At 40.4% G+C, this 12,413-nt stretch overlaps 1 protein-coding gene across 2 annotated transcripts in view; it reads left to right on the top strand.

Annotated features, from left to right (window-relative positions):
* Positions 1–47: 47 nt before the first annotated feature.
* The window catches only part of NT5C3A (5'-nucleotidase, cytosolic IIIA), a 40,415-nt gene continuing 28,049 nt past the window's right edge, over positions 48–12,413 (top strand). The window contains exon 1 of one of the 2 annotated variants that reach the window (XM_019757319.2): positions 48–320. In XM_019757319.2, the coding sequence (XP_019612878.2) occupies positions 183–320 (138 nt within the window). In that variant the 5' untranslated portion in view covers positions 48–182. The remainder of the gene's footprint in view (positions 321–12,413) is intronic. The other variant, XM_019757317.2, reaches the window with a different exon arrangement.

The following is a 12,413-nucleotide window of genomic DNA, read 5'->3' as shown; positions in this document are numbered from 1 at the left end:
TCCCCGCCTTCCTGCGCTCGTGGGGGGGGGGCGGCTTTCCGCGGGGGCGGGGCTCGCGCAGAGCGGGAAAGGTGGGGGGCGCGGCGGGGCGTCCTGGCTGCTTCCCAGGCTCGCGCTTGTCAGGATCCCAGCGGCCCAGCGACCAGCTCTTTTCTGCAGGGGAGTCGCGCGCGATTCCGTCCATGGATCGGGCGGCCATGGCGCGGGTGGGCGCCGTAGCGAGCGCCAGCTTGTGCGCCCTGGTGGCGGGGGTGGTGCTGGCCCAGTACATATTCACCTTGAAGAGGAAGACGGGGCGGAAGACCAAGATCATCGAGATGGTGAGTGCGGGGACTCCGCGCGCCGGAGCGAGAGGGGCCCGCGGGCGGTCCCGCCAGCCCTGCCCTCCCGTGCCCGCCGCTGCTGGAATGCTGGGGGCGCCCAGGGAACCCGGTCGCCCCGCGCGCGGCCACCCCGTGGGCCCGGGAACTGATCTGGACCCTCGACCGCGGCACTCGGGTTCCCGTGGCCTTTGTTTTGTCTCCATTTGAAACAGAAAGGCAATAAATAGGTGATAAGGAAACAAGGTACCTCCTGCTGCAAAACCCGTTTCTCAAGAGAGAGACTGAACGCCTGGACAGGTTTCTGTCTCCTTCCCGCAACCCGCGCAAACCGTGGCAACTAAACCAATTCTAACAGGCGTTGTTTTTGCACGGTGGCTAGAATGAGTTAGATTATGAAAAGGTGTAACTTCTCAGTGGTTAAAAGAATGCCATAATCCGGTTGGAGTTCGGAATAGTTTATTTTCTATTTGAATGTTGCATCTTCTTGTCTCAAACTGCCAGAGGAAGTATCTTTCTATTTGTTTTTTCCCAAACCTTTTGCATAACATTTAGAAACTTATTTCCAATTTTATTGTAATAGAGTGTTTCAGGAATTCTATTTGAGGTACATCATAAGCAGTATATGCTCCAAAGTTGGGGATTTCTTTTTTTAATTAGTCCATTCATCAAGAGAAGTTACTGAGTTGCGTTCTGATTGTACTTATTGGAGTGCATGATCTGGAATATACGCATGTGAACATCTGGAGCCCAATATTTATGACAAAACAGTTCACAATCTACCATTCTACTAAATAATAATCATTTTTAGGTTCGTATACTACTTAGAATATTTCAGCCTTGGTCATATGTTCTGATCCACCAAAGAAACTGTCTTGTTGGTTGCTACTGGCCCCAGGTTGAATACAGAAATATTTTACATAACTGAAAAAAAAAATGTTAACTTCCCTGTGTCATACGCCAATAATATTCCTATGTTTTGTTTATTGCTAGAATTAAATTATTCTTGGGTTATTACTTCTTTTCTCCACTTGTATACCTACAGCAGCAAATGTCTTTATCGCAGAAATTTCAGTTTATGTTGCTGTCCTGCTTAGAGATCTTTAGTTGTTTCCTTTTGCCCAAAACCAAAACTGTACAATACACATGTGAAAAGAAAACTTATTGCCTGTGCGTACTCACACTGTGGTTGGTCTGCTTTATCACTTCTCTACACTACATAGAGCTAAAAATGAATGCTTTCAAAAGACCCCACAATGATAGCATCATAAACAACAGTTTGCCATCTTTGAAAAATAATGAGGGCCCGTCAGGCTGACCAACTTTATTTGTAGTATAGAAATCTACAAATGTAGTGTATACATAATGTTATATTAATTCAGATTGTAATAGATGCAAGGTGCTAGTAGCTGTTATTAAGAGGGAAAAGTCAAAAGAGCTTGATGTTTTTAACTTGTAATTTTAATGGGTTACTTCTTCAAATGGGATAAACATTTGACTGGAAATCTGAAAACCTTGATTCAAATCCTGGTTTTATTTCTTGGTAATAGCTTTGTTTTAGGGAGCATGCTCTGCTCACCCCTAACTAACCCCCTCCCGAAACCTCCACCTTAGAAAATCTGTACAAACCCATGGATGTCCAGCAGTAACTACCTAACCAAAATGGGCCTTTTCGTAGCTGACTAGGTAAAGAAATGACTTCTGGCACTGGGTTTAAGATAATGCACTGCTTCAGGAGTTTTTAAGTAAGAAACACGGTGGAGTTGCTAGTGGGTTATGCAGGCTACAGCTGAAGGACAGTAGGACAGTAAGATACATAGGCAGAGGGAGTCAGTCAGAAGACAGGAGCTCAGAGATTAGGGGAATCCTTCCTGAAGTTGATGTTTCTTTCGTTTCGTGTGTTCCCTGAGACCGGTAACAGCCCACCCTACCTATTAATGGAGATGCTTTGGGTAGATGTCTCTTTGCACCCAAATCTCTTTAAGATTACTTATTATCATAATTAATACACTTTATTTTTAAATAAATTTTTATTTTGGAACACTTTTAAATTTATGGAAAAATTGAGTTGGTAACTAGAGTCCTCTTATGCTGTACAACCAGTTTCCCAGTTACATATTAGTATGGAACATTTGATAAAATCAACACATATTTATACATGTAAAATATCCATACTTTGTTCAGAATTTCTTTGTTTTTACCTAATGTCCTTCTCTGCCCTCAGGATTCCACCCAGAATGCATTACATTTAGTAGTCATGTGTCCATATTTCACCTTAGCTGTGACAGTTTCTCAGATTTTCCTTGTTTTCTGTATCTGTGATGCAATAAGAAGTATGTATCTAATCTCCTCTGGCCAATGAGTTAATCAATCTTCCTTATATAACAGTGTCCATAAAAAACCCTAAAGGAGAGCTTCTGGGTTGGTAAATACCTCGAGATACTAGGAGGGTGGCATGCATGGAGAGGGCATGGCAGTTCTACACCCTTTTCCCGTACCTTACCCTGTGCTTCTCTTCCATTTGGCTATTCTGAGTTGTAGCCTTAATAATAAACAGGTAGCACTCACTTGAATACGGTGAACCTGAGGAGGGGGTTGTTGGAACGCTCAAATGTACACCCAGTCAATCAGAAGTATGGGCGGCAACCTGGCACTTGTGAATGGCATCCGAAGTGTGGACAGACCTGTGGGACTGAGCCGTTATCTCATGGGATCAGACACTATTGATAATATCAGAACTCAATTAAATTGTCTGGAGAATTGGTTGGCGTGAGGAAAAAAACCACACGTATTTGGTGCCAGAAATGTTGTGTATAAACTATCCCCTTGCAGTTGGGCAAGCTTCTGCTACTCTGACCAACAGTTCAGCGTAAAGCATAGTAACTAATAAATAGTAGCTATAATTATTATACCAATGGGGACTATCAGCCCCTCTAACATCTTATCGTCATTTCTCCTGATGGATACTAGTGGTGCATAATTTTTAGCCAGTGGTCTGATTTTCTTTCATCTTCCTTGCTCTCTTGTAAGCCTTTATTGTAAAAACTACTCTTTCTAATTATTGTAGTTTTTGTAAACTGGAGTAAAAAGGTTAAGGTTGCCAAACAAGTATATACACATTTATACACATATTGTTGAAATTCGCAGAAATGAAACTGGTATTGGGGCATGAATTTGCAACTGTAAACCTGGATTCCTTCCTTCCCCCAGCCTCGCTTGGATTCTTGCAGCATCAAGCCCTTCCTTATATCTGTTGACTATCACTTTCCAGTTTCATTATAACTCATTCTAATCAAGCATGCCTACTCAGATATGACCAGTTCTCTCTAGGGTATTTCCACTCAGATAAGACCACTTCAGCCATGAATGGCTACTCTCTCCATAAAAACAAAGATTCTGGAACAAAGCTTGAGCACTGCCTGGAAGTTTACTGCCAGGCAGAGAAACCTACTCCATCACAGGTTAGGCTTGGCAGGAAAGGCTCAAGCTGGGGAAATGTAATCATACGTATCGTATAACTTTCACATTGAATGATACATGACAACTTGAGTGTTTTTTACTTGGTTGATTTCTATTTGTGGACATTGCTTCCATATTTTGTATTCTACACATAGCATTTATCTACTTTCAAATTAATTTAACCTAAATATGAAAGCTTTATCAATGGTAAACTCTTTGGGAAATAGTTCCCATTAAAGAACAGCCCAGTACTTGAAACCAAATAAAATTAAGTGTCAGTGATTAAAAAGACAGCAGTGTACAAATTTAAGTACCAAGTGTGACTTCTAAAGAAGACAGTTAATGGGAGAATTTTCACACCATTTAAAAATGTGTTTGGTATCCAGCTGAAAAATGATAACTTTTTACCAAATGTATTTCACTGACTCTAAGATGTTATCAACTGTAAGATATATCATTATTTTGTGTATCACCAAGAAAGGAGAAAATGCTGCCAATCAAAATTGTAGGATGCATCCTGATTTCAGAAATGTTAAAATATAAAAACAATGTATATTATCTTAAAAACAAATGTGTTTGGTTAGTGATCAGGGAGTTGGGACAGCACTGAAGAAACAATTCTCTGCGTAAGATGCAATTACTTTCAAGAGGAAATCATTTTAAAGTAAATACATTTATTTCAAATGTGTGTGCACATATGTTTGTGCACACATGCTATTTGTAAGAACTCATTCTTTCTGGATTATGGTGGTAAAATCTTGCAAGGGTTTTTACCAGTTATTTCCGATGAACCATGGCTTTCAAGCCCTACAGATTATCCTCCACAGAGCTCAACTTTTCTACAGCTCCAAGAATCTCAGTTTTCCCCACTCTCCTTAGTCATTATTCTTGTTAGATAGTTTACACAAGTGTGGATTTTACTTATTTTTATTAAATTTGGCTACCCAAGTCTACTTTGATCTCTGAGCAAAATTACTTAGAGTGTTCCCTTGTTTATTTCAGAGACTAATCCAGAAAATTTAGTGTCATGTAGGACAGAAAATGCAAGGCCCTTCATTTATCGATAGCAAATTTGACAACTTTTCCAGTTATGTAAAATCCCATATGCTTAATTTGTGCTTTTGAAGTTGTTTTAGAGAGCTGAGAATTTAAAAAAAAAAATTTTTTTTTTAAATCCAAAGTGTTAAAAGAAAGCTCTAAAACTGACTTTTAAATTTAAGGCCCATCTGTATGTCATTCTTCTGTTTGCTGTTAAAGTAAGTTGGATACAGACCTTCCCCTGCAGGAGTTTAAAAGATAAAATAAATGAAGAAATCTCTAACTAAATTATGTACATGGAAAAGAATGATTTCTTTCGATAGGCTATTCTGTAAACAGAAGGAGCCAGCTGATGAGAACAAACATTTCCAACCTCACATATTTACTGAGGGAAATGGAATTGTAGTCTTTAAACTAGAGCGATTAAAGGTTTTATTACTTTTTTTTAAAATGGAGTTAAATTAGATTATCTCTAAGATGTCTCTTCTAAAGTTGTGATTCGTGTGTTGAATAGACGTGATGCAAGGGACATAAATAAAACGCAGGTTTATTTTTCTCTCTAGTGACCCCTTGAAAATTTATTCTGTGGTGGTAATCTTCCTCGCCCCTGGTGAAAATGTTTTACTCACTCTTAGGTAAAAGACAGTATTTTAAAATCACAAGAAGTCAGTCTCATTTCTTTAAATAGATGTATCCAGTCTTATTATTCACGATTTCAATGTTAATTCTGAGGTGAGACTTTAGGTGAGCATCACCAGTGCTCACCAATATTTTTAGTTCTTCTCCCCTTCTTGCGGTTGGGCAAGTTTTTGCTACTCTGGCCAGTAAGCTGTCCAGAGCTGACATGGTCACTTCTGGGCCAGTGAGGTTACCAACCAACAGGTGCACCGCTGGCCATATGCTTTCCTCCTCTGGGTTAACCCTGAAGCATCATGTTGAGATGGAGGTGACACAGTATCAAGGCAGCCTGGGACATGTTGGTACATGGAGGATAGCTGCCCTGGACTGTCACCTGGACCCAGGTTGGATGTGGTGTGAGTGAAAAAGTCAACTTTGTGTGTTAAGGCACTGAGATTTTTGTGATGTTCCTGTGCCATAACCTATCCTGACTAATGCAGATAAATGAAGGGCCTTGCATTTTCTGTCCTACATGACACTAAATTTTCTGGATTAGTCTCTGAAATTGTAAGGTATTTTAAATGTACACTGTAATGATTTGATATATCTATACGTTGTGAAAGGACTTCTCCTATCTAGTTAATTAACACATCCATCACCTCACATATTTTTTTTAAGTTTTTCCCCCCCTTCTTCCGCCCGCCCCTCCCTCTCCCCCTCCCAATTAAGTGTCAGAGCTAACTTAACAGCCAGCATCCTAACAGTCCTTTTAGAATGAATGAATGTAAATGTAAGAAATCACTAAAAGACTCCGTGGATTTCAAAGGAATAGATGACATTGGGTCATGTTTGATGGATGTGGTGGTATTTGAAAGTCAATCATGATTGGTTCAGTTTGAATAAAATATCTGTAAAGTAAGGGAAATGCATTCAGTTCTTCACATTGGCAAAGAATATATCCACGATCATCTTGAATCCCCAAATTTGCAAGTATGAACATGTTTGCACCAGGCATATGACTTTGTCCTTTCCAGTCACAATTGTCACGTTTCCTGTGTGTTATCCTCACACAACAAGTTAACCACATTGTCAACTTCAATGAAAAGTTCGATTTCTTATCTAGTGAGCCAATTTTAGGTTAGCTAGAATACTTCCTGAGACAGTTTTAGATATGTTAACCTAAAAATAAAAGGCCAAAGTGAGAGGCAACAAGCATTTATTTGAAAGAATTGTCAGCCAATCTTTCGGGAAAGCACTGATGCAGGCAAAAGCCAAAATAGTGTTCCAATTAGGAGACAAAGTCGAGGTATTTATGAGAAATGGAAGGGGAACAATTATATCAGTAGAAGAAAAGCATTTCTGTTTGTGTAGATAAGCTAACGTAAGGACACTAATTCTAAGTAGTTTTTTTTCAGTCTGGTCATATCTGCTTTGTGATATTTGCAAACAGTTTTGGGGGCATAATGTTGCTTAAGGCCCAGTCACATGCCAAATTTTGAGGAGTAAGATAGGCCAGTTCCTCTGGGATGGCAGCTCCAGTTCCATTTTAAAGTGGCTCTGGCCTGGAGATCGTGGTCTCACGTACCCGAAGAATGAGAACGCGGACTCGGAAGGAGAGACAGAGGAGCAAAGATTTTTATTAAAGCGAAAGTACAACTCTCTTATGAGAGGGGGTACCCAAAACTGGAATGCCCACTGGCTAAGACAAAAGGCTCTTATTTTTATATCATGTTTCCCCGAGAATAAGACCTAGCAGGACAATCAGCTCTAATGCATCTTTTGGAGCAAAAATTAATATAAGACCCGGTATTATTATATTATATTGTATTATATTACATTATATTACATTACATTATATTAGACCCGGTCTTATATAATAGTAAAATAAGACTGGGTCTTATATTAATTTTGCTCCAAAAGACGCATTAGAGCTGATTGCCCAGCTAGGTCTTATTTTCAGGGAAACCATACTTTCTCTTGCATGCTTGGGGAAGGGAGTTGGCGCCTTCTCATGGATTTTACCTATCAGATTCACTCTGTTTGTCCAGCCTAAAGGGAGTTAGGAAATAACCCATTTCTGTCTATCCGATTTGTTCTGTTTGTCCAGCCCGAAGGGATTTACAAAATAATCCATTTATCCCCAGAGTGGAATTACATTGTTGCCCTGGAGCGAATGAGTCATTTCAGCACCTGGAGTTCCAAGGTATGGCTGCCTTTGTTTATGCTACCAGGGACTTCCCTGTCTATCTAATAATACTGCCAGCTATCCTGTCCCACTAGTATTTTTAATTCATCCCAAAATTCTTTTTCCTAGCTAAAAGCCTGATCGTATGCTTAGATCCTTTCCCTTTCTTCATTTGCATTACCAACAGTAGCCATTGAGTCAAGGGGATGACCGGTATTTCTCCCCCACAATAGGGCGAGTTTTTTACAACCTCATAAGAGCTGGCTTTAAAAACCGTGACAAATAAATACGGGCAAGCCTTACCTTTTGACCTGTGAGATCCCATGTGCTAGGGTTTGAAGTATATCAGTGGTTCTCAAAGAGTGGTCCTAGACCAGCAGGATCTTGTGGGAATTTGTAAGATATGCAAATTTGTTAGCTCCACTCCAGATTTGCTGCATCAGAAGCCCTCAGGGCAGGGCCCAGCGATCTGCTTCAACTAGCCCTCCAGGATTCTGATACAAGCCAAAGGATGAGAACCACTGAAGTAAACGATTCAAACCTTTGCCCCCAGCAAAATTAAAATTTTACAGGTCACAAAACTAGGTTAATTGCTCACAAATAGTCACAATTGGGTCTACCAATTACTGTGTAAAGAGAGAAAGCAGAGGAAGACACTGCAAACTGAGCAGTTTCATTTACTCTGTTGGAGGCAGTATACGTTGGCTACATAAATTACGGTGCATGGTGAGATTATGGTGCGTTTGTATAATAAAATAGTGTTCGGCTGTTAAAAACAAAAAAGTAAGTGTATATGAGTTAACATTTTAAAAAGCTCAAAGATAGTAACTAGGGGAAAAAACGAAGTTGCAGAACAGTTGTGGTCCCAAAAGGTATACAATTGTATATGCTTGTATGTCATGGGAAATTCTTGAAAAAGTACACTAGAAGTTGTTAGTTGTACTGGTGATGGTGGAGCTTGGGAGGATGAGACTGAGGACGGAGACTTCAGCTTTTAATGTTTCATACAGTTTGAAATGTGAGCCTGTATTCTGTATATTTTATAAAATTGGTTAATTAACATTTTAAAAAATGTGTTGGGATCACATTGTAAAAACATCTTTATTGTCAGTATACAGTATTTGTAGTTAATTTGCTAAAGATACTATGTATTTTAAATAAGTGATGACGATCCGGAATGCATTTTAGTATGATTAATCTGGTAGCTGAAGGACACTTAAATAGCATTGCCTAGAATCAGATGGTGAGGCGTGTAGGCGAGGGAAACACAATTTTTCCTCTAGCCTTTTAAATTCTCCCCTGGGAACCCTGTAAGAAAACACAGACTAACGAGGAAAAGCTTAAAAAACGAAATTCAACCCAGTAAGTTTGAAGATCTACTGGGATTTATTAAATGACTCATGAATGAGGCAGCCTCCCGTCTAGCAAACGGAAGGAGGGTGGGGCAAGGGCAAGAGAAAGAAAAGGATTATTTTGGGGTGCGGACATCTTTTTTGGGGGGAAGAGGAGGGAGAGGGTTTTATGTAGACTGCCTCTTCTTTCCATGGTGGATGGAGAGGGCCTATGTGACCCATTCCCTTGGCCAGAAAAGGCCATGTTAGATGATCAAGGCTATGGTTCTGAGAGAGGTTCAGTCTGCGGTTAGATCAGGTATTAAATCTGGGTTTGGAATCATGGGCCTGTGGGTTTTTCTTTCACACACCAAAAGTTTATTAACGTCTATGTCAATGTGAGAAATGTCCAAACCTGTAAAGACTTTTTCTAAGTTTATTTGAGCCAAGACAGATGACAACTGCTGGGAAGCAAGATCTCAGATGCTCCAGAGAATGAGTTTCTTGTACACATTTGAAATTAAGGCAAGAACTAAGGAAGATTACATGAAGGGGGGAGAACGGAAGAGGGATTGGATTACATGAAAATAAGTAACAAGATTATGTGCTCTCTTGAGGGTGGTTAAGGTTTATTTCAAAGGTGTGTTAACCTGGATGAACAGAAACAATGGGCAGAGCTGGCTTAAGGCAAAGGTATCCTTTCACTTCAAAAAGTTATAGGGCCTGGGGCGTGTCACTACCACCATGACTTGCCCAGGTCGGAATTTATGATCAGGTTACCCTGTGAGCTTACTTTCCATAGAACCCTTTTTGTCCACATATACATGGAAGATACCCATGGAAAAATGAGTAACTCTCTTAGGTGGCTTAGAATTATACCCTTTACAGTTAAGACAAGAGAGAAAGGTATGGGGGAGGCCTGTTAGGTGGGTGGTGAGTCCACCCACCTAATGAGTACTGAGTACTGAGTCCATATGGAGATTTAAGTCAGTACTTCTGCACTGATAAGACGTTCTGGTGATTTAATCATCCTTGCCTTCCTGTACAGAGTAGAAAACACACTCACAAACAGATTTCCTTTATAAAGGTAAAATCCCTTTACAAAAGGGTAACTGGTATGTTTTCAGAGCCTCTCCTGTGTCTGCTGTTTCTCTGAATAACCAACTGAAAAGAATCCTTATGCTAAAGAGGTACATGCTGGGGTGGCATATTCTGCCACCGTCAAGCAGAGCAGAAATTAAAATAAGCCTGGATTAAAGGCAATGAAATCCTAGACTGCTGAGGGAGCAGTAGAAAGAGAACAGAAAAGAGATGGATTGCCAAGGTGAAATCTATAGGACTTTATAAGTTTGGCAAACTATTTTAGATTGTCCTGAGTTTCTCACAGCAGTTTGGATGTTCCCCCTAGTTTATGATGAATCATTTCCATATATCCCTCTTTTGTTTGCTTTTACAATAATTCAAACATTACAGTATGTAGAGTTATTGAATTAAGAAGCATATAAATAATCTTAAGTATTATTTTAACCCTTATTTTTTTTAAAATTAGAGGTTATTGTTTATATTTTTGGTATCATAATTTATTTGAAATCTAATGTCATGAACCTTACCGTGGTCGGTTCCCCCCCCCCCCCTTGACACTAGCTGTCGGAAATCTATACAGTTCTGTTTTTCTGTCAGCAGGTGGCAGACTTCTCTCTTTGCTATTGTTACTGATCCCTTTTTTTTTTTTTTTTTGGAGTCCGCCTGCCTGCTCTTACTAGCCCAACACATGCATGAGCAGGAGTTTGTAGGACAGAAAGAAAAAACTAGTTTACTGTTGAATTGGCCAATATGGAGATGAGGAGCTAATGCTCAAAGCCTGGCGATGGCCTGTAGGTCACAACACTCTGGATTAGGGGGTGGCAGTCATGCTGGGAGCTGACTGGTGGTCAGCCGTGAGGTAAGGGTAATACATCATCTCTTCCGGCCTTGAGGACGGTTCTGAGGTCTTGTTTTAGGGTCTCTGTTCAGTCTCATGGGAAAGTAGCCAGAGGGTCCTTCCCCCTTAGGGCTCAGGAGCTGAAACATGTCAGAGGTCAAGGTGTTACTTTGAGCCTGCCAGAGGTGTGAGCAGTCCGGGCTGCTGTGTTTTGCTGCCTTGGGGGCTGCTGATTATCCAGGGAAAGTCTAGGTCTCTGAGGGGGAGAGAGAGACAGAGGGAGACAGAGGGAGGGAGGGAGGTGATTTGTAGAGCTGGGATTGAAAACAATTTAAGCAAAGGCATAGGGACCCTCATTTTTACTGTGGCACAGTGGTACATTTCTAAATTACCTTTCTTGTTTATGCTGTTTTGTTTACTCGCTTGCTGTTGCTTAAACCCATCTATACAATTTAAACCAAGTGACAAGGAGAAAATTCTGAGATGTCCTAAATTAAATTACAGCAGGACAGAGGATAGAAGGAAGAGACACAAATGGGGTTATTCAGTTAACAACTGCAGGGCAAAACCAACAGAAGACTGCTCACACTCCTGAATGTAAACTGGAATTTTGGATTAACTTTCAGGTGGCTATTTCCATGATTAACTAAAGACAGAATAGCCAGGCGCCATCAAACCCCAGGAGCCCCAATTCCTGAATTTTCCAATCCCATGTCCACAGCTAATCCAAAGGAGCAAACACTTCTTCCTGAGGAATGAATGCGCTTTTCCCAGAACTAGCCCTGATTCACTTTCTCCCACCCTCTTTTGTCTATAGCGAATATAGATTTTTTCAGAGCTATAAGAGCTCTTGCCAACTACAGGATGGGGGATATGCTTGTCTTTCCCACCTAGCCGTGCTGCTGCTGACTTAGACTCCATGCCCCAGGACCAGTCTTCTTTTTCTTGCTAGCAATGAACACTTTCTTTTAAAAAAAAACTTTCAGCTATGGAAGTTAAAATTTGTAAAACAAGTATGACAGTTTCCTGCCACTATACATGTAAGTGCTGTGTATCTATTTTCTTCCATGTGTGTTGTCTTCATTTTCGAGGTGCTAAGCGATTACAGAATTGTTTAGTAATTGACTGGAAGATTGCTCAAAGTGTTTGGCAAGTTCCTGCTTATAAGTAGGTGGAAGTAGGTACGTAGTCATAGGTTGTGGGTTCCAGCAAGATCCTTCCTGCCCCCATTTTATCTCCTCCATAGACTTATCGTGGCACAGGCCTCTCATTTACCTCCCCTCAAATGTCCCCCTCAGCGTCTGAGTTCAGAATATTGTCATCCAAAAAAATATCATATTCTTATATAGTTTTCCCCATGAACAGTTTGGCAGTTTATCTAGATTTCTCTGTTAAACCATTAGGGTTCTCAGGGATTGACACCCTGGATTGATTCTGATGGAGGAAGAGAGGAAAAATTTGAGAATCTAAGCATTATGGAATAGCGAAATGTTATAAAATAAAAACCCACGAAAGTTATCTTAGGAAAAAAGGGAGCCTGG

This window comes from Rhinolophus sinicus, linkage group LG09 (assembly GCF_036562045.2).
Source record: "Rhinolophus sinicus isolate RSC01 linkage group LG09, ASM3656204v1, whole genome shotgun sequence".
In the NCBI taxonomy this organism is placed as follows: domain Eukaryota; kingdom Metazoa; phylum Chordata; class Mammalia; order Chiroptera; family Rhinolophidae; genus Rhinolophus; species Rhinolophus sinicus.
The sequence above is the reverse complement of the archived record's forward strand: the minus strand, read 5'-3'. Positions and strand labels throughout refer to the sequence as shown.